The 26,612-nt window shown below is 33.0% G+C and overlaps 1 protein-coding gene across 1 annotated transcript in view; it reads right to left on the bottom strand.

Annotated features, from left to right (window-relative positions):
- The window catches only part of RTTN (rotatin), an 80,486-nt gene that overhangs the window by 29,363 nt on the left and 24,511 nt on the right, over positions 1–26,612 (bottom strand). The window contains exons 17-34 of the mRNA XM_063326439.1: positions 24,679–24,818; positions 24,264–24,435; positions 23,189–23,288; positions 22,025–22,113; positions 21,791–21,908; positions 21,412–21,508; positions 20,543–20,611; positions 19,986–20,174; positions 18,693–18,932; positions 18,050–18,194; positions 16,198–16,352; positions 14,768–14,987; positions 12,814–12,942; positions 10,366–10,473; positions 9,582–9,740; positions 8,333–8,404; positions 4,804–4,996; positions 2,287–2,369 (exon numbers count right to left, since the gene is read on the bottom strand). Of these exons, the coding sequence (XP_063182509.1) occupies positions 2,287–2,369; positions 4,804–4,996; positions 8,333–8,404; positions 9,582–9,740; positions 10,366–10,473; positions 12,814–12,942; positions 14,768–14,987; positions 16,198–16,352; positions 18,050–18,194; positions 18,693–18,932; positions 19,986–20,174; positions 20,543–20,611; positions 21,412–21,508; positions 21,791–21,908; positions 22,025–22,113; positions 23,189–23,288; positions 24,264–24,435; positions 24,679–24,818 (2,478 nt within the window). The remainder of the gene's footprint in view (positions 1–2,286; positions 2,370–4,803; positions 4,997–8,332; positions 8,405–9,581; positions 9,741–10,365; positions 10,474–12,813; positions 12,943–14,767; positions 14,988–16,197; positions 16,353–18,049; positions 18,195–18,692; positions 18,933–19,985; positions 20,175–20,542; positions 20,612–21,411; positions 21,509–21,790; positions 21,909–22,024; positions 22,114–23,188; positions 23,289–24,263; positions 24,436–24,678; positions 24,819–26,612) is intronic.

The raw sequence follows: 26,612 nt of genomic DNA, 5'->3' as shown, positions 1-26,612 counted from the left end.
TATTTCCAAACTTTACTAGATAGGCACTTAATAGTCACTAATTGCTTTCTGAAATACAGTTTGTATTTAGCCTCAGTTCCCCTCCTCTGTCTTTCTTCTCCTAATTAATACTGGCATTGGAAAATCAGACCTTTGTATCTTTCCTTCCAGCTTGGAAACCGATCATCTGTAACATCATCACTGGTATTTTTTTAAAGATAAGAAACTTCGTTAATAAAAACAAGAGTTTACAGCTGCTAAAAATATCCATGAAGGACAAATGGAAATTAAATTAACTTCTATAAATGACAATCAAATTTTTTGTGTGAAATCTTCATATGTATCAGGGGAAGAAGGAAAAAAAAATAAACAATAACCACACTTGAATAAAACTGTCTTGCATTTGCTGTAAAAGAATATATCTTAGCAAATATGAAGTCTACAACATCTGAAAGACTGATATAAATGAGTGTTTCTTAGTATTAGACTCTGCTTTCCACTTTAAATAATTAGTTGTCCATTTGTTAAATAGAATTGTAAAGCTATTCCTTTATGTTAAACTATGATGCTACTTCACACGTATAAATAAAAATACATTAATTTGATCTAGTAGTTTACAAATTATTTTCAAGCTACTGAAGCTGAAGACATTTCATGTAATGAACTCTTCAACTCTTCATGAGAGCTCAAGCACAGCTTTAAGTAGATTAGACACTGAACCCTGATACAAATTGCTGAAATTTAACGTTTCCCTCAAGTAACATGAACAAAAAGAGATGAAATTTGCTCAACTTTTATTCCTATAAGAAATTGGTACTCAATTTATTCAGTAAAAAGCTATTTGGAAACAACTGCTTTTCATTAATGTGAGATTATTATGTACGTGGTTTATTAAGCAATATTCATGTTAGCTTTATTTCCTGAGGTACATGCACTTTAAATTATTTTAGTTTCAAATATTCAAATTTGCATATTTGTGTTTAAAATAACCCTAAGGGTTCTTGGGGGGGTTTATTTTAGATAAATGAAAATCAAACTCTTTAATAAAATTTCTGAAAAGATAAATTTTAGCTTAAAACTGGAGTATACTTTTTCCTCAATTATTAAAAACATGCCAGATAACAGTAACAGTACTAGACAGCAATACATTTACAACAGAGAGTAAAAACAGTAAGGAAAAATTATAATTGCGAATTATTTTGAGACGAGATTTCAGTACTGGCTTTTCTACGTTTTTATTTTTATCATGATCCACATCAAAACTGGGCGTAACAATTTTAGTCAATAAAATAAGACAGTAAAGATACTGTAAAGAGTTGTGCTTTATCAGGCTTTGTCATATCAGCACACCTGTCTAACAGAAAAGGAACTTCTGAGCTATGGTACTATGGCTTTCATATTACATTAGATAATTATTCATTAATCAAAAATTTTTGAAGAAAATATAAAATTATAAAAATGGATTTCAGTGGAACACGTCAAGAGTTTTCTTGGAGTTATGCTGCAGTCTTTGAAAATATATGATTTTTATCAGGTAACTAATGAATGTTATAAAAGCTTCCTCCACAGCTTGAAGTGATGTTGCAAATCTGCTCTGGAACTGGAAGAATGTATTTCAATTTCTCTTCCTTTGCATTTGCCATCTTGAAAGACAGCATATGTTTACAGCCTTTCATTGCAGTAATCATTCTAGCCAGAAACAAATTTTTCAAGCAGCCACCTGCTTTCTCATATTTTTCGTGTCTATTTTGGGTCTTGCAAACTCTTGTGCCCCTTTCATATTTTATAAAAGCATTTTCAGAATCCAGAGTTTATTATGACACAGAATTTAATTTTAACCTAATGTACTTCTGTGGTTTTGATTGATCCAGTTCTGTAGCTGTGTAGTGTAAATATAGGTTCACTCTGAAAGGACAGTTTGGATAAAAACAGCAGAAGCGACAACTAGAGATGGAGATGACTGCATTTTGTCAATAAAGCCAATTACAAAGTAATCTTTAGGGAATATGCCTTTCTGTGAGAAGCTACAGAATTCAGTACTGCCTTATGCATTTAACTAGTCAAGATAAGCTACCTTATTTATTTTTGCTTAGGTAAATAGCCATAAAAGATTTATTTAGCATATTAAAGCTACTTAAGACTAAGTTTCAATTTAGTTTCAGCTTTTTAATTTTCAGTTTAATTTCAGTTTTGGCTTGTTGTTTGTTTGTTGTTTTTTTTTTATACCTTTGTAAGAGTGGTAATTTTCTTCAAAGCATTTAATGAACAACTTCATATTTAAAATAAATAGGTTACTCTGCAAGTTACCATAGTTTCAGATGTTGACTGAGAATGTGAAGATCGGCTTTGACTGGATGGAGCCTTCCAAAGATTAAGAGAATCATCAAAATCTGTAGGAAAAGTATAAAAAAAAAGAATAAAAATCAAAATTGAACAAAAAAAAGTTTTCTTTTTCATTACCAGAAGACCAGCAGAGAGCATAACATGTTTTTCAAAGTATTGTTTCAGTGAAACAGAAAAGTAGCCAGCCACAGTTATCCTTCCGAAAAGCTCAGAATACAAGTTTTCACACATTGTACCTATTAGTCTTATCCAGCAAATCCCTTGAATAAACAGAAAATAAATAAAATACAATTTTCAGCTGCAACATAAAATAGTCTGGAAAAAGCTACATTTTGCTCAAACTGCAGTAGCATAGCTTTTAGTCGTTTGAAATAGTTCAGATTTATTTTTATTTAAAATGTAATAGGACAAAAGTATTGAAGATACTGGGGTCTCACAGCACAAACATAATGAACAGATGTGCTCTTCAAAAAACTTCAAGTTCACATCTTAAGAGGAGTAGTTTCAAGAGAACCCATATTCATAAATATAATGAAGACAGAATTACTTTGTAAATCTGTTTCACAGTAAAAAGTGCCAAAAGTTTTATAGTGCAAGTCCTGGTTTTGAGGATTTCATATATATGGAAAAGAAAACAACAAAGATTATACAGATTCTGAGTGCAAAACCCACAAAAGTAGAAGTCCTATACATATCTTGGCTAATTACTAAACTGAGATAACTAATTTTATTTTTAACATAACTTTGCAGATGAGTTCTTTTTATATTCCTGAAAAATGTGAGGAAAAAAGTGACAAAAATATTTTCGGGAAGATAAACCCAAGCGAGATATTCTATTAAGAGATGACAAAGGACTTATCAAAAAGCAGAAACAGGTCATTAGAGATAAACAACACAATTCTGAACCTATGAATGAAGGACATACAAGCCTTTCAAGCAATATAGTTTTAGAGATGGAGCAAACATTGTCCTGTCCTCCATTTTTAAATAAACAAAAATTTAGTTTCTTGTTCCTGAAGTATTGTAAAATGATTCTTCCCCATATTTCAAAAATGCTGGAAAAACACCTTTTTTTTTATTTATTTTTCAATAAACTGATAAAACATATATAAGCTGTTCACTGAAAAAAGTTCTACAGTCCTGGAGTTTGAGCTACTCTTAGATATGATATTGCATCAGCTAACAGAACTACCAAAAGGCACAAAAAAGAGGACCATGAGAGGAACGAAATGTGTTGGACTGAAAAAAATAAACTTCTAGATAAATAAAGGAGCCACAGAAGAAACTGAGGATTTTTATGGCTGGAATTTTGTATACTGCTGACGTATTTATCTGATAATTCAGTGAGTTAACCAAGAATATTTCTTCTCCTTGGTTCTGTCAAAGTCATAACTTAGTAGGGGAAACAGCATTCTTCAACATAAGTTTAACAGAAGCAGACCTATGAGAACTGTTTAAATCTGTAGCTTTACAAGATGGAAATACAGAAATGTAGGTACAAAAAAAAAAAAAAGAAAGAAACCAAGAAGTATTAACTTATTAGTTTTCCCTCCCTTGAGCATTTTTTATTAATTGAGCTCTCTGAAGAACTTCCTACCTTTCCAAACTTAAGTTCATACTACATATTTGAACAAGAATAGGGGTTCCCACAATGCATCATACTAAGACTTAGAAATACTGTTCGAAAAACAATTAGTCAACATAAGAGTTAGATCTGAGATACTCCAAGGGTATATATACAGAGGTTAAAAAAAATAAATCAATCCAATCTGAGTATTAAATTTGATAAATCCGTGAATTAAACTGTATCCGTCTTAGAATGCAGCTAACTTCAGCATATTATACAGTCCACTCCCACTCATGCATCTTTGTAGGTGAACACATCAAGAAATAGGAGTCCCAGAAACAGTCCACACATTTCTTTTTCCTAAACTGTCATTGTACTGGTCTGTCATAAAGTCACAACTCTGAGGGTGGTGAGACACTGGAATGGGCTGTCCAGAGAAGTTGTGGATGCCCCATCCCTGGAAGTGTTCAAGGCCAGGCTGGATGGGGCTTTGAGCAGCCTGGTCTAGTGGAAGGTGTCCCTGCCTAGGGGAGGAGTGTTGGAACTAGATGATCTTTAAGGTCCCTTACAACTCTAACCATTCTATGATTCTACGATTCTAACTGTAAAAAGTATTTCACCCCCAATATTTTGCAAGACAATGTATCTCAGAACCAATTACATCTTTTCCATTTGTAACTTTTCGAAGATGTAAATAACAGCTCAGAACTTTTTCTGAGATATGTTAAACCAGTGACTTATCTGTTCTTAGATCCTTAGAGCAATATTTTGACTTAAAAGCATATTTAAGTTCATGGTTTATATGTTCAAGTTCCGTTCCATTTTTAGAAAGAATTACTTGATATAAGTTACTCAAAACTAGAAGTTATTAAAGCAGGTTTAAAATACTGCAAGATTACATTAACATCACCTACCAGTTATACCACCTTTTTCTATTATGAGGTTGTCTTCCTTGGAAGAATTCAAATCAAACATATAACATCCTAGGTAACAGTGTTTTACCATCTGATTCACATGTTCATAGAATTGGCAGTGATACAAAAGGGCCTTAAGTGCAGGTTTTCCTGTCTGAGAGAGGCCAGATTCTTCATCATGTACACAGGGACCCTGAAGACATGAAATTAATAAAGATTACTTCTTTAAAGGAATCTTTTACATAAAATAAACTGTCAAAACCCCCCAAATGAAGCCTAATACTGTGTATGTGTGTATACACATAGCTGGTTTACAGACTGTAACAAACAGATTCTAAAAATCAAATGTAGATTTTATTGAGGCTGAGCTAAATCATAATATTGTACAAAAAGAGCACTGATTTAGCAAACAGTAGTAGCTGTTTAGCTCCTAAGAAATCTGTTAACAGCTAAGTAGAAAGTCACAGAAAGCTGTAACTGGATGGTTTTAATCCAGCGTATGCATCAGAAAACTTTACAATTTTCATTTCTCATTTAATTCTACTTACAGATATCAACTAATGCAAAAGTTTTCTTTAGAAAAAGAGCACACTTATACTAAGATAAGAGCAAATATCCTGAAAAGGTCATCCTGTTCTAAAGTATACTGCCATTATACTACATCTATCCAAGTCAATCTACTATGATAAAAGATTTATTTAGAAAACAAGACATAAAAAGAAAGAAATTCTCTTTGAAGAATGGTTTTCAGTCATTTCTTTTTAAATAGTGACTTCAGGGAAAACTTTCTGAAGAAGTGGATTTACACCTGAAAAGAAAGACTTCATAGTCTTTTTTCAAATAAACAGTTTGATTTGAATGCCTTTGTTACAGTATTTCTCCAGTGTTTTCTATGGTAACAGGAGAAAACAAGAAGTTTTATTAAGCTACAACATAACCTGATTTAGAGTGACCATAAAAATTAGAAGTGTTAATTGACAAAAGAACCCAGACCGAGAAAAATTCAAATCAATTAACATTCAGCAAGGCAGTTTTAGCAGGCATCTTGCAGTACTTCAAAAAGAAACTAGTTAAAATTACGGAAAGAAAATTTGCCAGTGCTAATTGGAAACTTTCTTTGGCAGTCAGGAAAGAGGCAGCAGTAGATCAATTGCAAGTAATTTCAAAAACACTATTTGTCCCCAAGAGGCTCTAGATCTCATCCAACCCCTCCATTTATACTGAATACAAACTTATGTTCCAAGAAAACAAAACAAAACAAAAAACAGATCAATTAGAAGCAGTAAAACTATTCTGTGTTACAGGGTAAGTTATAACCAGAGTTTTGGGTGGCTACTGCTCATTCTCTTTGGTCTCTGTAATATATAAACAGACTATTTTCACTATTTGCCTTTTAAGCCAATTAATGGAGAATCAGATATGGCAAACAGTTTGAAGAAGAATGTAGCATTACAGTGTAAACTGTTTATGATGAATTATAAAACTGTACTCATACATTGTCAGCAATATAGACTGTATCAACTACGACAAATACATACTTCAAAAATTTTGTTAAATTTAGTCAAAATTTTACTATTCAGAACGGTCTTGGCCAGTTAAAAAAGTTATGCCAGATACTTTATTGTACAAGAGGGGCCCTGAAAGAGTTACTCATCAATTACATTCAGGAAGTGTTCTGACTTCAGCAATCTTCATACAACACAGTATGTTGCAGTCTTTACACAGATCAACTAGATAACACCAACACTACAGCCATTCTCATGAAAATACTGGCCTACGAACTCTAAGCAGCCTTTCCTTTTCCAGTCCTATTTGCCTAAGGGATAAAACAATAATGTGCTACTTTGGCTACAGTACACTATTCCTACTATTCACCCAGACCCACTTAATAGCTCTCCTTTGAACTTCCTTGCATTAAGGTCAACATACAAACTTCTTATTCAGGACAAGGGAAAAAAAGTAACTCTGAAATACAGAATTTGATCTTGGTGGTATCTTACAGTTTTAATTGTTGTTTGTATTTTCCACAGTTTCAATTTACCAGTTACTATAAGCTGTTGTTTGATAATATCTTTCAGCATGAACACTTATTAAGTGATGAGCAATTTCCATTAAATTGCACTTCTTAATAAGAATCACATTGACTCAAAGCTTCTATTAATTGCACTGGAATTCATCCAGAATTCTGCAACTGGATTCAATTTTTTGTCACCTCACCATAGTTGTTGAAATGTTTAGAAAAAGACTAAAAAGCAACTTTAAATAGAGTCTGTATTGACAACTTGCAATGGCTGTCCCTTGTAAATCCCCTGCTGTTATAAATAGTAATTCTTTAAATTCAGACTGATGAAATATAAGAAATAAGCAATAAGAGTGAAACAAGGGCCAGATTGTTAAGATTACTTGAACATCTTCCTTTATGATTAGATGTAAAGGAAAGATAAGACATACTGTAAAATACAGCTCTACAAGAAATAGCATAATTGATTTTGGGTACAGCTGAATCATAGATAACTTATCCTAGTAAAATAGGAGGAATATCTTTCAACACTAACTTGATCTTTTGCAGAAAGGAATAGATAAAACAGGATGTGGTTGCAACTGCACTTTTCTTCAAAAAAGAACATACACTGTTTTCATATAGGTACGATCTCACATAGTTGAAGGAGCACGATAGACAGAAAGAAGAGGTATCAAGGCCACAAAAATTTGAAAAATGGGGAACTAAGATGCAAAGATCTTTATGTTCAATGAACCAGACTTGCTGAAAGTAACATGAGATGACTGATGATGACTTGGAACTGGAAAATCTCCAGGGGATCTTATCAGTTTGCATAAATACCTGATGAGAGAAAGCAAAGGGAGAGAGACTCTTTGCACTGCTATCCAGTGACAGGACAAAAGGCGGTGAGCAAAAATGTGAAATACAGGAAATTCTATTTAAACTTAAGAAAAAAAAACGAACAACTTTTTCCCTGTGAGGGCAGTCAAACATTAGAACAAGTTGCCCAGAGAGGTTGCGTAGTTGGAACTCCAGGAGGGTTATGTTTTTGAGACTCATTTAAATTGATTGAAACAACAAGCTACTTCATCTTTCTTTGGAAAGGATTGTGTCTCATCACTTACATTATTTCTTTCAAAACTTTTTATAAACATAACATTCTCAGAATTCCTTCTCCCTCATACCCCTCAAATCACGTTACATTCCAAGTGTAGGTAAAATAAATGACCAATTTCTATCTTAAAACGTTAATGATACTATGTAAGTAAGCAAGTTTCCTAGGAGCCTAAAGATATTACATTCATGAAATGCAACACATATATAGAAATTAACATTAGTTATTTTCTTCAGCTTGCTGGAATTTTGAAAGAAGTTTGTCTATTCGTATATTTCTCTTTCCAAAATGTCACTTTAGACGGATAATTTTTTAAGTTTATATTTTATAGGTATACTAACATAATGTTTTATATCAAATAACGTCTCTCTAAGACGTGATGACCTTTCTCATGAAGTGTAATAGTCACTCACTTGCCAAATACAATCTTTCACGTCTTCTGAAGGAATTGGAATCACAAGGAGATTTTGTAGAATAAAAGCAGCCTGAAAGAAATGGAAGCATCAATATTGCCATCTAGCCATCACAGTTCAAAAAAACCACATCAGATTGAACAGCACAATCTACATATTATTCCGTTGCTTCAGATATATGTTGAAAAAAAAAATAATTAGAAGGACATAACCTAAAACTCCCTCAAACTTCACTTATGACAGATGTCATTAGGGCACGGCACAAGAGAAGGCTGGTAAGAAAAAAAAGACAAGGAAGAGATGGAATAGAAATCACTAGGAAACAAGTATTTTTAATATAAAATACTTTCATCACTGTTCCAGTACAGTCAATCCTGTTGAATATAAGCATTACATAACAAGAAGTATTTGAAAAAAATCCCTGAGCAGGAAAACATAGGAACTGCTTATGACCTTTCACTCTATTGTCCTCATTATTTCTTTTTTTACTTACTACAAAATAACTGGGGCAATGTGGGGGACACATTGGGACACACAGAGACATGCGTTCCAAATATTTTCCTTTCTAAATACATGGCATATGTGTTTTTCTAATTTATATTACACACTTTTCACATGTATATGTGTATGGCTTGAAACTGCTTTTTTAATATTTTGTCAATCTTTTGTTAATAATTTGACTCTTAGGAGACTACTAAAATTATTTGGAAGTTAAATAAAACTATGAAGCACGCATTCTCAAAAGCATTTTGCACAAATAAATGCAAAATATTACATTGGAATATGTAATTAGTTGAGCAACGGAGCTGAGAAAAAACTAACCCACTATTTGTCACTGTTGTTCTTGTTATCATTGGAAAAGAAGAAAACCTTACAAAAGGTGCAAAAAACATGTACACAGTTTAAATACAGTATTATATAGTTCTATGTGCTGTTCTACCAGAGTACAAACTTTCAGTTTAGTGCCTAGGCAAATTAGATTACTTCATGTCTGCAATGAAGAGATATTTACTACAGATCAGGTGATGGGTTTATGAACACCAAAGTGTTCACAAAGTGAACAAAACAGCCACTAAAGTCTGGGCTAAGTTGTTACTCATTAGCAACGTATTTGTCTGCCTGAGTAAGCCTTAGGAGTTTTTATTAGTTCACTTGTATTGCTTAGATGATTTCTGCTTTTACACTGGTCATCTGTATTTGTTCCTTCAAATTGACAATATAAAAGAGCAGAAGGACACAAGAAACATACCTCCCTGCGTACCATGCTACATTCAGATTGGTCCAGAAGGATGTTTATCACTGTTCCCCACAGCCCTCCTGAAATGTTCTGGCAACTTTCTGCTAAAGCAATACATCCTATTTCAAGAGATGTAAGGGCTGATCCTATTCCAAGTGCTGTAAATCTGACCTAGCACATACAAGCACAACACAAAGCATTATTGGTACAGCAATTAGCAACACATATTTTAAGTTATTAAGTTCTATCAACTGAATCTGGAGCTTAAGGGAATTAATTTAAGAAGTAACAACCTTTTTTCTTATATTTCTCTGGCCCCATACTCATATTCACAACTATTTGTACATAAAAGTGACAGAATTAATAGAATATATTTTTTTAATACTTAAAAATACTAAGATAACTTTCAATATTCTACACATTTTGCCATTTAAAAGTAGTTCCATTTTGCAAACTCATATAATTTAACAGATTGGCATCAAATACATATGCTCTAAATTCATGTAAATGTTTCTGCTTTGCAGCTGAGTAACAGAAACATCAATGAAAACTGACTATGGATCACGATCATGAGTGACTAATGAAAGTACATAAGACAGAAGATGTAGGTAAGGATTTCTCAGAAAATGTTTATATGGGAACATTCTCCCTAACTTCACTGTTATTTAGGATATAATCAGTAACGTTTTAAATAGTGCAAAACAATAGTTTCATATCAAATAAAATAATGAAACAAAAATTTTGCAAATACCTCAGGGTCAAAATAAGATACCAACTGAATGTTGCATTAACTAACCTCAGGGTCTCTATCTACCCATAAAGGAACCAGCCATGCCAGACCTAGCTGAGAAGCAACTTGTTCTTCACTGTTATCATAAGGCAAAGACCAAAGAGTTATCCAGTCCTGATTAGAAAACAGAAAATAAATTAATAAATTATTTTACAACTCCTTCAATGTCATGCCATTCCACTAGCAGTCTGAGCTACCGATTACATACTACAGCACTTTAAATGCACACAATACTGATATATTCCAAGAAAAAGATTTTGATTCTGTCTCTGTAAACACATATTTAAGCTGCTGACTTCACCTACTGAACAAAAGTAGATTTGTCTCATCTTCTTCATAGAATTAGGACAGCAGTGCTAAAGAGAAATTAAATATTTTACTTGAAATACTGGGAAAATTAGTTTAATTCAAAATTTACTCCTTGCATTTTTTAATTTTGCTTATTATTAACATTATCTGTCTTTCTCTCTTATATTATAAATGTGCAGAAAACTATCAAATAAGAACATGCAATTATTTCTTTGATCATAATTCATTCTTTTTCTTCATGCACCTGCCATTAAATAAAGTCACAGAGACTACCACAGACTACCAAATTCCATGAAATCATACTTGACTTGGGAAATTAATTTCTTTAGTTCAGGTTTAAAAAAAAAATAAAACAAAACAAAAAAAAAAAAAAAACAAAAAAACCCCCAAAACCCCCAAAACATACCTGCAAAGTGCTCTGTTTAACCATGGCACTGCAAGAACAATGCATTAAGTTCATAATGAATCATGATACCTAAAATTTTAGTATGTGTCTTGTGACCATCTCAGTCCTGTATATTTTCACACAATAGATAACTGTTGTTTCATTTGGATCAGTGTATTTTCCATGGATCTTCTCAATATGCACAATATTAATTATGAAAAGCACATTATTTTTACAATCTTTGAATTTGGGGAGGGAGGGCATTAACGTACAAAATGAAATACAAAACATAGGTCAGCAAAGCAAGACCGATGAAATGATACCATAGCAAACAAACAAAACGTTGCAGCAATTCTAGTCCACCCTAAGTATATGCTCTATTTCTCACGTACTCCTACAAACATCTGTAAGTACCTTCTGTCCATCAGGATCCTGAGCCAAAGGATCTTATGTATGACTTAACAAGGTGCTGCTTCTCATAATGTAGAACCACACTGGTTCATAGTACTGCTAATGAGCGAAAATAACTTGCTTTAACTAGTTTTAATTTCAAGTCATTAGACCGTGCACTTTAAGTTAGCATTAATTAATTTAAAAATCATAGTTATCCAGTGTAACTCTTGTATAACACTACTTGCACAGAGAAGACTAATTTTGCATTTCTCTTTCTGTAAGATTTAACACTAAATCACACGATAGCAAACAATGGCCAAGATTTAAAATTTCTTTGAAATTATAATTTGTTAGTACATTTTAGACAGTAACACTGTTGCACACACAGATTATGATTTATAGCCACAAAAAAAAATGCCACTGATCATTATGCTACTCTACATATTATTCTATGAGACTGATACAAAAAAAAAAAAGTCCACTCCTTCATCCATGCATTTATGATCTAATTCTTTGGAGGCTGCAGTTCCCCTGCAATTTTAATAAACTTTATCTTGAAGCAGGAGTACAGAACTGAAGAAACAGACATCTAGAATTTGGAGAAGCAGGTATACTGCTATTTCTAGTTACATATGTACTTGATCATATTGAAAGGTATTCACTTGTGGCTATTGCAGATATTAACAAGAGTGGATATTTTTTCCCCGAAATGATTACACTAAATTGTTGAACTTGCTTTAACTGCTTCCGGATGAAGGCCATTTTTTTTAAACTCTCAAAAATTTAGCTCTCAAAACACACACATGGGAACAAAGCACAGATGTAAATTTTGCTAATAAGCAATGATATCTCCTTTTATAAGCAAGACAATTTTTTCATGTATACATATATACTCACACATACGAAAGAATACACACATATATGTTACATACACATATATACACGCATATATGTTAAAAAGCCTGTTATCTATACAATAATAAGAAATAACGCTGTTATAGATCCTTAAATTTATTCATCCTACATAAAATCCTGATTTTGCATATTTTATAAAAGAAAATTATACCTTATTCTGATCAAAGGTCTTTCTAAATCCACAGAATTAGGTGCAGAATGATTTCAGTAAGGTTAGAACTGAATCTTCAGCTTTCTTGTATACTATACTCGATCCTATTCATTTATCTGACATTATATACCACAAGGGATTACCTGATTATTTTTTTTTTATTTTTACTATGTGCTGCAAATGTAAGACGACATCTTCCTCTACCACATGTGAAAATCCATCATTAAAACTTTAGCAGTTAAAATATATCCGTGCATACCCCTCAAAAATTACAAGATAAGGACAACTGTAATGCACTCACTGTATCCTTGGCTTGGGCCATCATTTCATGAGATAAGTGAAGCAAGCAGAGAACTGTGCTTTTCGTAACACCTTTTCCCATGAAGGACATAGCGTTTCCTCCCCATTCAACATAAAATGATGAGATGACCTAGGGATGGGGATAGAAGTTCATGGTAGCTTCATGGTAAGCAGTATAGAGATAGAGTACAAGCTGTCCTACATGCTACTAAATCATAATTTAAATTCATGAAAAGATGGCAGATTTTTAGCTGAATTTTAAGAATTTATTTATTTATGAGTCATTCAGTCATGTGATAGTTTCCTGTATGGCTAAACCTCTGAAGTTCAACATTTTTTATTCACTTCAAATGAAGAATGCAGTGGAGCTTAACAATAAGCACAATATTGAATAGAAAACTAAAAGTTGTTTTTTTTGATGGAAACAGTCCATTTGCTGTACCAATTTTTTTATGCTATGTTTGGAATTAAAAATATAATTTCTTTCCAGAATTCTGTGTTCAAGAAAAAGTGTCATTTATATCTTTTATTGTGATTTGAATTGGAATAACTATATCAGCCTTCCATATCAAATTCTAATGAACAGAAATAAAGGTCACTGGATCATAAAGTAAAATAAACTCTCTGATCAAATATCTACTGATACATGTTAAAATAAAAAGCATGCTGCTTTCAACAGAACACGACCAAAAATATTTTTTTTTAAATTATAATCTTAAACTTACACTTCTAGACATATTTTTCTCCCCAAAGCATGGTGATTTAAACCTTGTGATTTTTGCTGCAGTTCCTTCTTGCAGTGTCCCACTCTACAGGAATTCCTTTCAAACCTCCTTTTTCCCCTCCCCCCCAAAAGCCCCCTACATTTACTTTCATATTTAGGCCGAGTAAAACTGCATAATTCTTCTGCACATAGAGCTTATGTATCACCAGTTGATTTCATTCCGTAACATTTATTATGCTTATGTCCAGTAATAATTTTTCTTTCACATGACAACATTTATAATATTGGTGCCATTTCTAGATTTCTAGAAGCAAGTCTAGAAATCTAGTTTCAGTCTAGATTTCAAACTGCAGAATCTAATAAAATCGCTCTAAAATATTTATTTCTACTTAAGAAATCTTGTAAAGTTAAGACTTCCCCCTAAAAGACTGTATCTTTTTTTCCATCACAGATATGGTTATCATCTACATACAAACTTTCCTAACACTTATCTGGTTGCTATTCATATCATTAAGAATCACAAATTAATTAAAACTACTTTAAGACTTTTTCAAGCCTCTTCCAATGTAACAAATAGATTTTAGTATTTTAAATTAGAAAGAAAATTTCTAAAGGTACCTACCTTACTGAATACTTGTGAAACAAATTTTAAGATGACCGGAATTTTCAAAAGATGTAATTTTAGGTGCAAAAACTAATTGCCTATCACACCCATGGACTTAGCAAACAAATAAGAACACTCAAAACAAGAATGAAATTTTGGCTTCCCAACAACTGCAGCATCTTGGATTACATCTTTCCTGCTTTCTCGGTATTAGTAACATGTCTAATAAGTTCCTGTTCCCCCAGACCCCCTTTCACAAATGGATTTTGCCTGTGGGAGAAGATCTTGGATTTTTCCTTATAATTTTTTTTTTTTAAAAAAAAAAGAAAAATAAAGCACACCAAACCCCCACACAGCTATTTTTCATCTTGCTTAAACTACAGCCACTTTATATTGCCTCTTAAACAGGGGATGAAAGCACACGCAATACGACCTATCATTGTAAGTGCAGATACACATTGCTCAATCTAGTCTCCATATTTTTGCTATTTACTTAGCAGAAAAAAAGCATCTTTCCCACACCTATTCCTAGTGATGACATTCACTAAAAGTACATCCTAAAAATTATAGTGTCATTAGTTATACAGCATTCAAACCAAAAGCTAAGTTATAACATAAGCAACTTGCCTCAAGAAGACCTGTTAAATATTTCTTACAAATTGTGACGGGTTCAACTGCAGCGGAGTAGGTACTCCAGTCTGGAAGGGCAGTAACATGAACCATTCCTCGTAATGTTCTCTCCAGTGAAGGAAGTCCATAAAAATGCGGTGCATCTGTTAGCCTTAAGCATTGCAGCAGCTTCAGAGCCAGCTCGGTTCTGAAAGTGCCAGCAAGTTCCAAGCCCTCTCTGGTTTAGTCGACAAAAAAATAAAAAAGAAAAGTCAACTGCCAACATGAAGCTATTACAATGAATCATTTTACAAGAGGCCAGTGCCTCATTTTTCTTACTGTCAGTCTATGAGTCTCAGCATCTCAGTTAGTTACTGTTGCCTTACACAGAATAATATAGAATTTGTCATTTCTAGCCTCACCCAGGTTCTGAAAGCATAATATTGCATCTGATTATAACAGGGCTGCTTAACCAAAATAGGACAAATTAAAGATAACTCTAATTATTAAGAAGCATGTTGAATAAAGAGAGATTGAAGACGATGGATAACATAAGAAGATTTGCAAAAGCTAGTAGCTACAATTATGCTTTGTCTGGTTCAAGAGACAAGTTTAAAAATATTTCCTGCAAAATATCATCAACCCAGAATTAAGGTAGACAGAAAATACAGGAGTGTGAGATATAACTAGCAGGGATTTCTATAATCCTCCCCTTTCCAGCTGTCAAAATTTTTAGAAAACTAATAACTGTGTGGGAAGAATGAAAAAGCTAATATTTTGAAAGTATCTTTACAAATAGTTATGTTGTGGCACTTAAATAAACAAATGTTATCTTAAGCTGCAATTTTAGTATCTCTTAGAATACACTTGGAAGGAGAGATTTAGTGTAGGAAGATGTTATATTAGAAACTCAAAGGAAAAAAAACTAATAGGAATTAATTTCTGTGTTTGCCTGATTATCAGAAAAAGGTTGGGACTTCATCCTCGAAGTAGCTGTCATAAATAATCACTAATGTGGACCGATATATTGTATTAGGCCAAAAAGGAGTTCAATGAAAATAAACATTTGTTGATATTTCAAATATTTCAATGTTTTACTTTGCTATAAAGAAATGGCACAAAATCAACCAAGTTATCATTTGTTTGTGCAAATTTCCAGCAGTGAAAAAGAAATAGCCCAGCTTCTCCTTGCAATCAGTTTAATTACCATTTGCTGAAAAAGTGACCGCTAGTACATACTCTTCCAAGTTTCCCGGTTAATTTCCTAATTTTACTGTGAATAGGTGTATCTAATGTTGATCTTCACTTCAAGAGGACTATATTCCATTTTTACAGTTTAAAACGATTGAGTCATGATGTAATTCTATTCAAATTCTGACTGAGATACAGCAGCAGTAGGTATTATGATCCCCGTCAGAATTATGCAGGCAGGTCCATTTACACTGTACCTGTCAGCCACCGACACAGAACAAAACAACAACGTGTTAAAAAGACGAATGAGTTCTTTATCCAGCCGCTGCCTGACAGCAGTCTGTATTTCATCTATTTCGTCCCGCATTTGGGATTCTGATCGCACCAAGAGGTCCAAAAGAGATTTTGGCTTCTGAAAGAAAAGAATAAAAATACATTCACATAATGCATTGTTTAAATCCTATTTTAATTCTCACACTAAAGCCATTTTTCTGTTGAGAGCTTGCAAATCACATACATTATAAATCACAAATTCCATGATCACTTTATTAAGAAGTATTTCTGTAAAAAGCCCAGCAAAAAATTCCTATAATTACCAGTTACTTGAATCTACTAAACATCATAAAAAAAAATCTACTGCTAAGGCTTTTAAAATCTCCGGCATTAAGTCATAATACATTGTATATTGAAACATGAAAGAAAAGTCAAAGTTATATACAGCAATAATTTGCAATAAAAAAAAATAGATCACAAAACCAGAAAACACATAGTAGAAATATTAGTATGTCTCAGTTCCTTGAAAGACTCAAAATCATTTGATAAAAAGACTTTATATTAATATAATGAATGGGCCATACTTACATAATTTCATGGGATTCCCAGTTAGCCATATAAATTAAAGTACCTGAATTCTATAAGTAATTGAAATGAAATCTACTAGCATTTTTTTTTTCCATAAACGTTTAACTTATATTTTAAAATGGGAAAAACACAAGTGAATGCAGACTTTACATATGAACTTAACATATGATATCCCTTGTAAGAACATAAATGATCTTGCATGCGGGCAGTATGTCCTCGCTTTGTGAAGAACAGTACTTCCCAAACTTCTAAAACTGCAGCCATCACTTTTTTCTTTGTCATTGATTGTTTTTATACAGCAAGATCGGATTATTATATTTTGACAAATGAAAGTTGTTTTCTACTGCTTTATGATGTTAATTTCCTATTTGTTTTTATACTTTCCAATTTTACACATCTTACTGTATAGAACAAATCTCTCAAATAGAAAGCACAAGAGTCTAGAAAAACTGAAAAGAAAAAAATAACATTCTTCCAATATTGTACATGCATTTTAACTACAGCAACTGAACTGTATGCTCATATAATACCTTCTTCATACTTATAAAAATATTTTATCTGGACATTTCATAACCATTTAAAATCAAAACTGAAGTGACAGACACACGGAAAGCAAAAATTTCTGTCCTAACTTTTAATTCTTTTTCTTAATGCAAGACAGATGATGTTCATTTGTATCTCTTTGCCAAATAGAAGGTTCCAACGCACCTGTATGGAACCTCATCCTTTAAGTTATATAGACCATACATATGTAGTTACGTATCTAAGCATATATATACAGCCATATACGTATGCACACACATATGTATGTATAGTTACGTAGTTAACTATATCATTAAAGTATTTATAGTTATATGTAGATATAGAGCTCTGCATAGAGCAATGCATAGCTAACTATAGTTATACGGCTCTATACAACCATATTACCATAGTTAACTACACCAGAGCAAGGCACACACAGACAGAGGTTTGCTTTTGGCAAATATAGTATTTGAGTTTAGAGAAACAATTTGTATAACAAGTAAAGGAGAGAAGGAAGTTTACTCTTGTTCAAAGTTACCTTCCCCAAACACTAAATCCATAGCACTGACCCCAAAGTGGCAGACATTAATACCACAAGATCTGCTATTTCTTGCTTTTGTTTAGAGAAGTCATTTTCCTTGAGGAACTCGGAAACAAACCAGTCAACCAGTTCAGAGTTATATCATTTCTTACAGTCTACAGCTAACTTCTTAGGTATATTCTTACATTTTTAAGCAACGATTTCAGGATCCACTTTAGATGGTCTGACTCCAAACTTGATCTCTGCTCTCTAAGCAATTTGTTTAAAAATCTTAAAACATCTACTAAAAGCTTCTCATCCTCCACAGAAGCTGGAAGCACTTGCAGAAACCTGCAATGCAAACAAAAATATTTATTTTCATACTTGTAGCATATTAAAAGACAGTTTAAGGTCTCGGCCTAATAGGACTGCAGTCATCTGCAAATGTGGAATTATAGAGTAAATACGTATATTACATATATTTACATATAGCAAATATGGAATTATATTAATTATGTAATTTAAATATATGATCTATAATATATATTTAAATGCTTTTACATAAAATATTGACTATATTAAATTATTACACTTATATACTATTATACCTTTATTGTGTATTATTACAATATAAAATTGTTATGTCATGTTGTCACTGAGGCTCTCCAGGAACTTCCTGGATTGCTTATGCCCTGCTGTGTTGTCCCTCCAGCAGAGGGAGCAACTTGTATATATCAGAATCAAAGGTGCATGTACAATCAATTCCATAAATTTGAAAATATGAAAACTAGGAAATTTACAATTTTAGCATCATAATCTTTAATGGATTTCTGTAGTCAGTATGCTTACCTGTTTATTGCTTTTTGCCAAACAAAGCGCTTCAAAGTGGTTCCACAGGACCCAGAGCTGCATTTTAATGCAAGTCTGTCATTCAGAACATAAAAACTAAGCCTAGTGAGAGCAGCCCTAACATCCCTGTGAGATACTGCCTGAATGATTGAATTAAGACAATCCTGCAGTCCATAGTTTGTGTGAGTTATTTTGAGTATAAGGATGTCTTCTGAGGATAGTTTTAGTGAGTCTAAAAATCTGAAAAGGTATAAGAGAAAAGTGATTAATAGCCAGTATCTTTACAAACTATTTCAGAGTGTTGACTCCTTTGCTTCCCAGTTCAAATAAGACAACAAAACATAAATTGCCTTAAAAATTTACTTTTGTTAACCAGTCCTTTTCTACTCCTTCCCCCCTCCCGCCCCTCCTCCAAAAAACCAAAACCCAACAACAAAAACAAACAACCCCACCCCATTTAAATCCTGAGCTGCTTGGGTTCTTTGGAAAAATGGCACCTCTCAAAAAGTCATTTGAAAGGTCCTATTGCTTGTAATAAACTTTTCCTCCACCCTATTCTAAATGTTGGCCACTTGGACTATAATATTTTCCTGTTTTCTTTTTAAGGGATTGCTTTAGTTTTGCATGAGGCAATGGCTTAGAACCACACTGTTTACTAATAAAACTTGTATGACCCCTTAAAGGACACAAGCAAAAACTGAAAGATTGTCAAGATGGACGGAGATATAGATAGAAGCATTTCAGTCCTATTAAAACAAGAATCTTCTAAGACATTGAGTTCTGTATACAGAATAGTCTCAAAGAGAGAAATGATGCTTAATAAAGAGCTAACCAAAGGATGTTAAGGGCATTTTCTTCATTATCTACTATAATGCTTAGTATTGCCATTAAAAAGAATGATTATTTGAAATTTAAAGCCCCAAGGAAAGAAAGAGAAGAGAAAAAGTCATGTAACCATAAAGGGGGAAAAAGACAGCCCCCTAAAAAAAAGCCACAATGACTACAAGAAAAACAGCCACAGAGCACATTTAAAGTTGTTTGAAATGAGTCTGACCGTCAAAGAAGTTGGATCAAGCTCTAGACTTCATTTATAAATGCAATTTAGGTAAAACATTAGCTGTGACAACGTATCTACAGCCTCTTGGGATGTGATCCCTTACATTTAAAAAGACAGCACTCTCAAATCAGTAAAAACTTGAACTGCTGTTTGAAGTTGAAAACCTATTTAAACTTGATGGAATGTTAATTTATTTGAAATACATTGGGATTTAAAATCAAGATAAAATGGCTCACGTTTCTGCTTCCTTCTCATAATTTATCAGCTGCAATAGGTTTTCAATCCCATGATACCACGACAGATTCCAAGCCATCTTAAGCATATCTGACACAGGTTTCATAGTCAAGTACTCAGAAGACAATGGCACCACAACAGTATTTGGGCTAACTACATGATGAGCCGTGATCTTGACTGGGAGATGATACCTAAAAAAAGAAAAAAATTTTTTTTTTTTTTTAAATTAATGCTCTATCAGACCAAGCTTTTAAATTTGCAAATAAAGTTTTTGAAACTCCTCTTCAGAGAACAAAGACTTGGAGAAAAAAATCATGTTTAAAAATGAGGACAACTTTGGATTTAACACCAGATGTTTCCTTTATTTCTCCTACCTCATACTTCAGGAAGGACAGCAAACGGAAAGAAACAAAGTTAACTCTAAAAAAAACAAACAAACAAAAGAACACAAACAAACCCATAAACCAAAAAAAAAACCCACACCAAACCAAAACATCCACCATCGCAACCCCCAAAATCCACCTCCCACACCTACCAAAAATAAACCACCCACACATACCTTCTAACAACAGCAACAGGTAAACTGAATGCAGGTAGGCCAGTATCATTAATAGTTATGCCATCAGCCCTGCAAAAGATTAAGTTATAGTTGTTATTCCCTATTTTACGCTTCCATTTTCTACTAATGTTATACTTACTATTTCTTTATTATTCAGTTTAGCTGTATTTTCTCCTCCAGCTAGCTCTCTAGTAAGCCATTGATGAATAATTTGTATTAATAAACATGATTCTGCAACGATTCTTCATGATTATGCAATATTAACAGTTCTTAGACCCCAAGCATAAAGTATACTTGTTGCAGATGTACTGCACGTAAAAATAAAAATTAACATACCAAAGCACATACTTGTTTCCTTTTTTCTATTAAAGAAAAAATATGCATTATAATTCTTTTCATTATATTTCATGTGTGTGAATTCTAAAAACATATTTTTTCTGAAGCATATGCAAATTTCAAATAGTAAAATTTCATAAGCTGAGGTCTGTTGTTCTAAGGACAACTGGTAAAAAGCCAATGTAAATAAGAAAATTCTAATTAAGTTTAAAAAACCATGCCTACAGGTACGTATTTTATTTGTTCAGTTTCCATTTATAGAAAAGATGGATTACAGACCAATCAGGGTTTTTCGAAAATTAAAATAAACTTAAAATTAACACTCATGTACAAAGTATTTATACTGCAAAATTATGCCATGTAGACCCATACAGCATGCAACCCAAATATTGAAATAATTTGTTTGGCCTACAAATATGCAATTTTGGATATATAAAAGTTTGGAGGATAATTTCTTTGAGTATTTATAAAAACTTATTTTCATTAAAACCTTAACATTTCGACTAGAGAATTAAATAACTGTTTTTCCATACCACATTTCTGTTCTTGCTACTTCATCAAACAACAGAAGACAAAGCAATACTGTAGTTTCAGTTACAACAGCACGATCATTTTGGAATACGAGGGAAACTAAATAAAATAAAGATATTTAAAAATGTGTTAGGAACACACTGGCATTTAATAATACATAGAAAGACACTGGTTAAAAACAACTGATTTCCACAGTCATTTTGCCAACATCTTCAACAGATACCAACACAGGTAACACTAGCACACGATGCTATATCTTTTAATTATTAGAGACTCTGAAGCAATCCAAGGTTCTGAAGAAGGCTGTTGGTGTGAAACATCTAACCATGTTTCACACATTTTCTTTCCAGACATGTGTTAAAATAAAAGTAGAATCTTTACCTCTAAATAGCAAAAGCAGTGAAGACGATTGCTGCGCTAGGGACAGACGAACAACTGGATCAGCATATACAAGTTTGCGTAACAGTGTTAGACATGGTAACACTATGGATTCCATAAGCTACAGGAAGAGAGAAAAAAAATAAAATACAGATAACAATTAGAATAATCTATTATGAGATGTTTAATACAAACTATTACACTATGAACGAATACAACTTGTAACAATAGTTTTACCTTGCCATCCACATGTATACATTCATTAAGGTAAGTCAAAATCTTTTCTATTACACCCAACTTTTTCACAGTGCCATGCATTTTGATATCTGTAGGAAAACCAAAAGATAGTAAGAATTACTGGTTCTGCACCAATTTAATATGAACCTTCTTTCTGCAAGATCACAAACTCTTGCTGTTAAGAAAAAATTTCCAGAATTGCCAATCAACAGAACAAGTACAGCTCTAGCTCGACCAAGGCAAGCCTCCACAAGTCTTGTTATCTGACTATACTGGCCTCTTGAACAGCAGACTCTTAAATATCTTAAATATCTTCCCACAAGAACTTTATGTTCCACAATTACAGTGATCCCCAGGGCAACTCAATTTCAGCCAAACAAGGATTGATTGCACCTGTGATGCAAAGTTGTGATGTAAGTGACTGATCATAAAGAGTAAAAGGAGGAACATTTTCCCTGCAAACATATCAGATGAAGTGCCACAGGGAGTTTGCCTCTTGATATTGAGAGAGGGTATAATCATGGGAGCTCATCTTGAGTTTACCGACCCTTCATTCACACAAATGACATTTCAAACCATTTTAACTGCAGTTACTACTTAGACTAACTCAAAATGGAGGAAGAAATTCAGAATGATAGAAGAAATACTTCACTAAGTATAAAATCCCTTTAGCTAGCCTGAGTAATCTAAGAATTAATTTTCCTAATTAAAATACAACACCACCAAATATATATATATATTTGATATTCACCATTGCCTCCCTCACTCAACACTGAATATCTGAGTTAACAATAGCAAAAAATTTGAAGCACCATTAGTTCTGAGACAGATCAACAAATTAACAAATACTCAAAAGGAAAGGCAGAAAAAAAAAAAAAGCTCTCACAGAGATTACAGACTTCAGCTTACTCCTCTATTACCCAAGGGAGCTGTTTTTTTTAAATAGCAAGACCATTATTTCTTATTCTTGAGGGCAACAACAAATAACTTTTTTTTTTAATAAATTGGTTATTGATTATCCACAATAGTGTTAAAATTCTGGTCCAACAACATAGATAAAAATTACAAAGATTACCCCTTAGTAGAAACATACACAAAACCTAGCAAAACTGCAAGCTCAAGCAATTGGCAGCACATGAACACAAATTTTCTGAAGAATTTTACCTTCTAAAATGATAGCTAGCTGCTCAGCTGCAGACTTTCGTAAAACTAGGTCAACAGCATCAGAAGTCAAGATGTCATACAGCTTTTCAACAGTTTCTGCCTAAAAGTAAAACAATATTAGACTTACATTCAGTACTCTATTATGAAACAAGGTAACCAGACAAATTTCCTAACAGAAAGTAGAATATAACAAGACAATATTTTCTAGTGCGCAACAGAAACGGATTTCTAACAAATAATGCTTAATTTATGCAGGACTATAGAAAGCTCAACACTACACAGAAATGTTACAATATGCTTCTAAGTCTGAGAAGGTGACTGACTTTTTAATGGCCATAGGGTTAGAGAAATTTAATTAATCCTACATATCCACACAAATTTCAGGTCCTAACTTTTTGAAGTATGTAGGGGAAGAGGATAAACCAAGAGTACAACAAATGGTCAGAATAATTTTTTCAGAGGGCAAGCATCTCAGCATTTTTTGATATACTGTTGTTAATCTGAAAGCATTGAAGGTAAAGAAGGAAGGAGAATGGAGGAGAGATGGTAAAAAAAGAAAAATAAGAGATACAAGTTTTCCCGTAGGTCAAATCCTTGTGATTTGTTTTTCACTTTGCAAAAGCAGCAATTTTAAGAAAACACAGACATAAATTTATAATCTGTTTTAGAATATTTCATACTAAAAATTAATTGTGCCTATTTCAATAAAAATTGATTTTGTAGGGGAAAAAAAAGCTCTATGAGAAAAATGCAGAATGAAATACCCATGCACAATGAAACTGTTGTAAACAGAGTGGGCCTTTGCTCTTTGTACTCAAGTTAAGTCTTGCTGTTAACTTACCTGCAGAGAGCGGAAAAAAAAAAAGAAAAAAATTCTCAATTCTTTTCTTATTGTTGCATATGGCAGCATAAAAACTACTCTTTAAATTCACATAGAAAGGATATATCAACAGACTGCTTTTTATGAAGCAAACCAATTTGTATGAAATATTGTAACCTTCAAAAACGGATAATTTCAGTGACTGGGCAGGTAGAAGAGCTGATCAGTGACACAACATTTAGACGGCTTACTCACCTTAAATATCGACTCCTTTTTATCATCCAATTTTAGCTCAATAGCTCTTTCTAGAATAAATAAGTTTGAAATGCTGGAAAGCACACTACCATGCAGATGTGGACGTTTCAGGTTTGCCCCTTCTTCATTCAAAAGGTGGAATGTTAAATGTTTAAGTGCTATAGAACGAACCCTAAAGGAGCAAACAATTAAAATAAATATATAAAGTTCTCATAGTAGAATATTTTAGCTGCATAGTTCAAAATTAATTCGTTTATAAAATTAATATGGGGGGGGAGAAGTACTTATTCAACTCAATATTGCTTAATCTACCTTTCAAATTAACTCATTGCATAACAATTGGGATTTTTTGAGAGTAGACATTTTTGTCACCAACATCAGAAAACATGCTGAAAACCTACAGGATGTTACTTACAACTGCTTTTTTGAGAAGAGAAGACGTAGAGCAGCCCGTACTCTAGCAGTTCTAGGGAGAATACCCTCTCCTGTGTCAGAGGTTGTTTCACTCAAATTGAGGATACAGTTACCTAGCGCATCCTTTGTGTCAGCATAACCCTAAAACAAAGGAAAAAAAAAAAGAAAACATTCAATTTCTGCAGATTAATATTCCTCAGTAAAAACAATTTTATAAATTAATAAATGTTCCTGTATAAAAATCAAAATAAATATTTTTACATGGCCCAGAGGTACTTTGACCTGAAGCTTTACCCTTCGATCTGTTAAAACAATTCTTCCATTTCAATCAATAAAATTCAGTCCCTACAAAAAAATGACTTCAAAACATTAAATGCTATCTATTTTCAGATATTTAGTCAAAACATTTTCACACATAACCAAGACAAAGCAGAATCAGTTACAGCAAGTAACGATACTGCAAATATTTAAACAGTAGAGTAAAACACAAGCCAATTTATATGCATCAGGTAAATATAGGCCCCCGGTATGCTCTGCTCACGTATCTATTGTGCGTAGCCACTACAAGCTATAGAATAGAGGAAAATTGTACTCACAAAAATGAGAGCAGGTTAAGTTCTTTCTCACGTGTTTAGCCTACTGCTTATATTAAACCCCTACCTATTTAATCTTGAATATCAATGGAAGATATGTGAGTAACACAGAAATGCTGACAAAGCTCTGAAGTAACCTTTCTCCCTCCACTTTCAAGTTCTCAGTGTATTTCCTCTCCATATTTTTCTGTCTGCACCTTCTATTTCATGGCCCATTGTATTTGCAGTTTCTCCCCATTTTTGCCCTATTTTTTGTGCAGTTTATGTAAGGGTTTAAGTTACATCAGTGTTTTTTCCAACTTATGGTAATACTGAGGTGCAGGCAGTGAATGAATATACAGCAGTGATGCAAATAAGCAGGTATAATTATCAAGAGTCATATTTTTGGAGGCAAAAAAAAAAAGACAAAAAGTATACTTGGATGTATTAGCCTAGTTAAATAAAAGACAGAAATCAAGGAAAAAAAACAGACATCAGGAAAAACAGACATCAGATAGGTGCAGTAAAACGTCTAATCTGGAAGACTATAGGTAGATCATAGAAGGGAAATTTCTAGCACTAAAGAAAAAACAATAAAGAATTTGGATGGAGCAATTAGGCTGAAAATCGTAAAGGGAAAAGTTCCCATTCGATCAAGCCAAGAGTAAAGACAATGAAAAGCAAATTTGCACATTACCACAGATATGAGGACTAAGGTCTAAGGATAATACTGACTGTTGATACTTCTATAATATTGGAAACAAACCAACCAAAAAAAACCCGTCAAAATATACAGAAAATACAGCTTATACCTATTGCTATTTATTGACTACACACTTGATCAGGAAACTATAAAACCATCACAGAGGAGTTACAATTTTCAAGTTTAAGATATGAGGGACATTCTAATAATTATTAACTAATTTTACAGAGCATGCAATGTTTTAATCTATACTTGGATTATCCACTCATATCTTCAAACCATTTAAGTCCCAGTCAATACTTGCTGATTTCACTACAACATTTCAAAGTCTCACATTGTAGTAATACCAGGCTAAAATTTGTCTACAAAATCAAAGTAGTAACTTTGACTAGTATTAAGACCCCTATAAAAAATTTCTCCATTTGACAGGTGACAAAACAAGTCTGTGGGTATATTACTGTTAATCTGTTAATTAACCCAAGTCCCTCAGCCTTTCTTCATAAGAGAGGTGTTCCAGTCCCCTAATCATCTTTGTAGCCCTTTGCTGAACCCTCTCCCGCAGTTCCCTGTCCTTCTTGAACCAGGGAGCCCAGAACTAGACACAGTACTCCAGACGAGAAAGTTTCAGTTTGACTGACTAAAACGACAGTCATTATGTGA

Source organism: Chroicocephalus ridibundus, chromosome 2, assembly GCF_963924245.1.
Source record: "Chroicocephalus ridibundus chromosome 2, bChrRid1.1, whole genome shotgun sequence".
Lineage (NCBI taxonomy): Eukaryota > Metazoa > Chordata > Aves > Charadriiformes > Laridae > Chroicocephalus > Chroicocephalus ridibundus.
The sequence above is the reverse complement of the archived record's forward strand: the minus strand, read 5'-3'. Positions and strand labels throughout refer to the sequence as shown.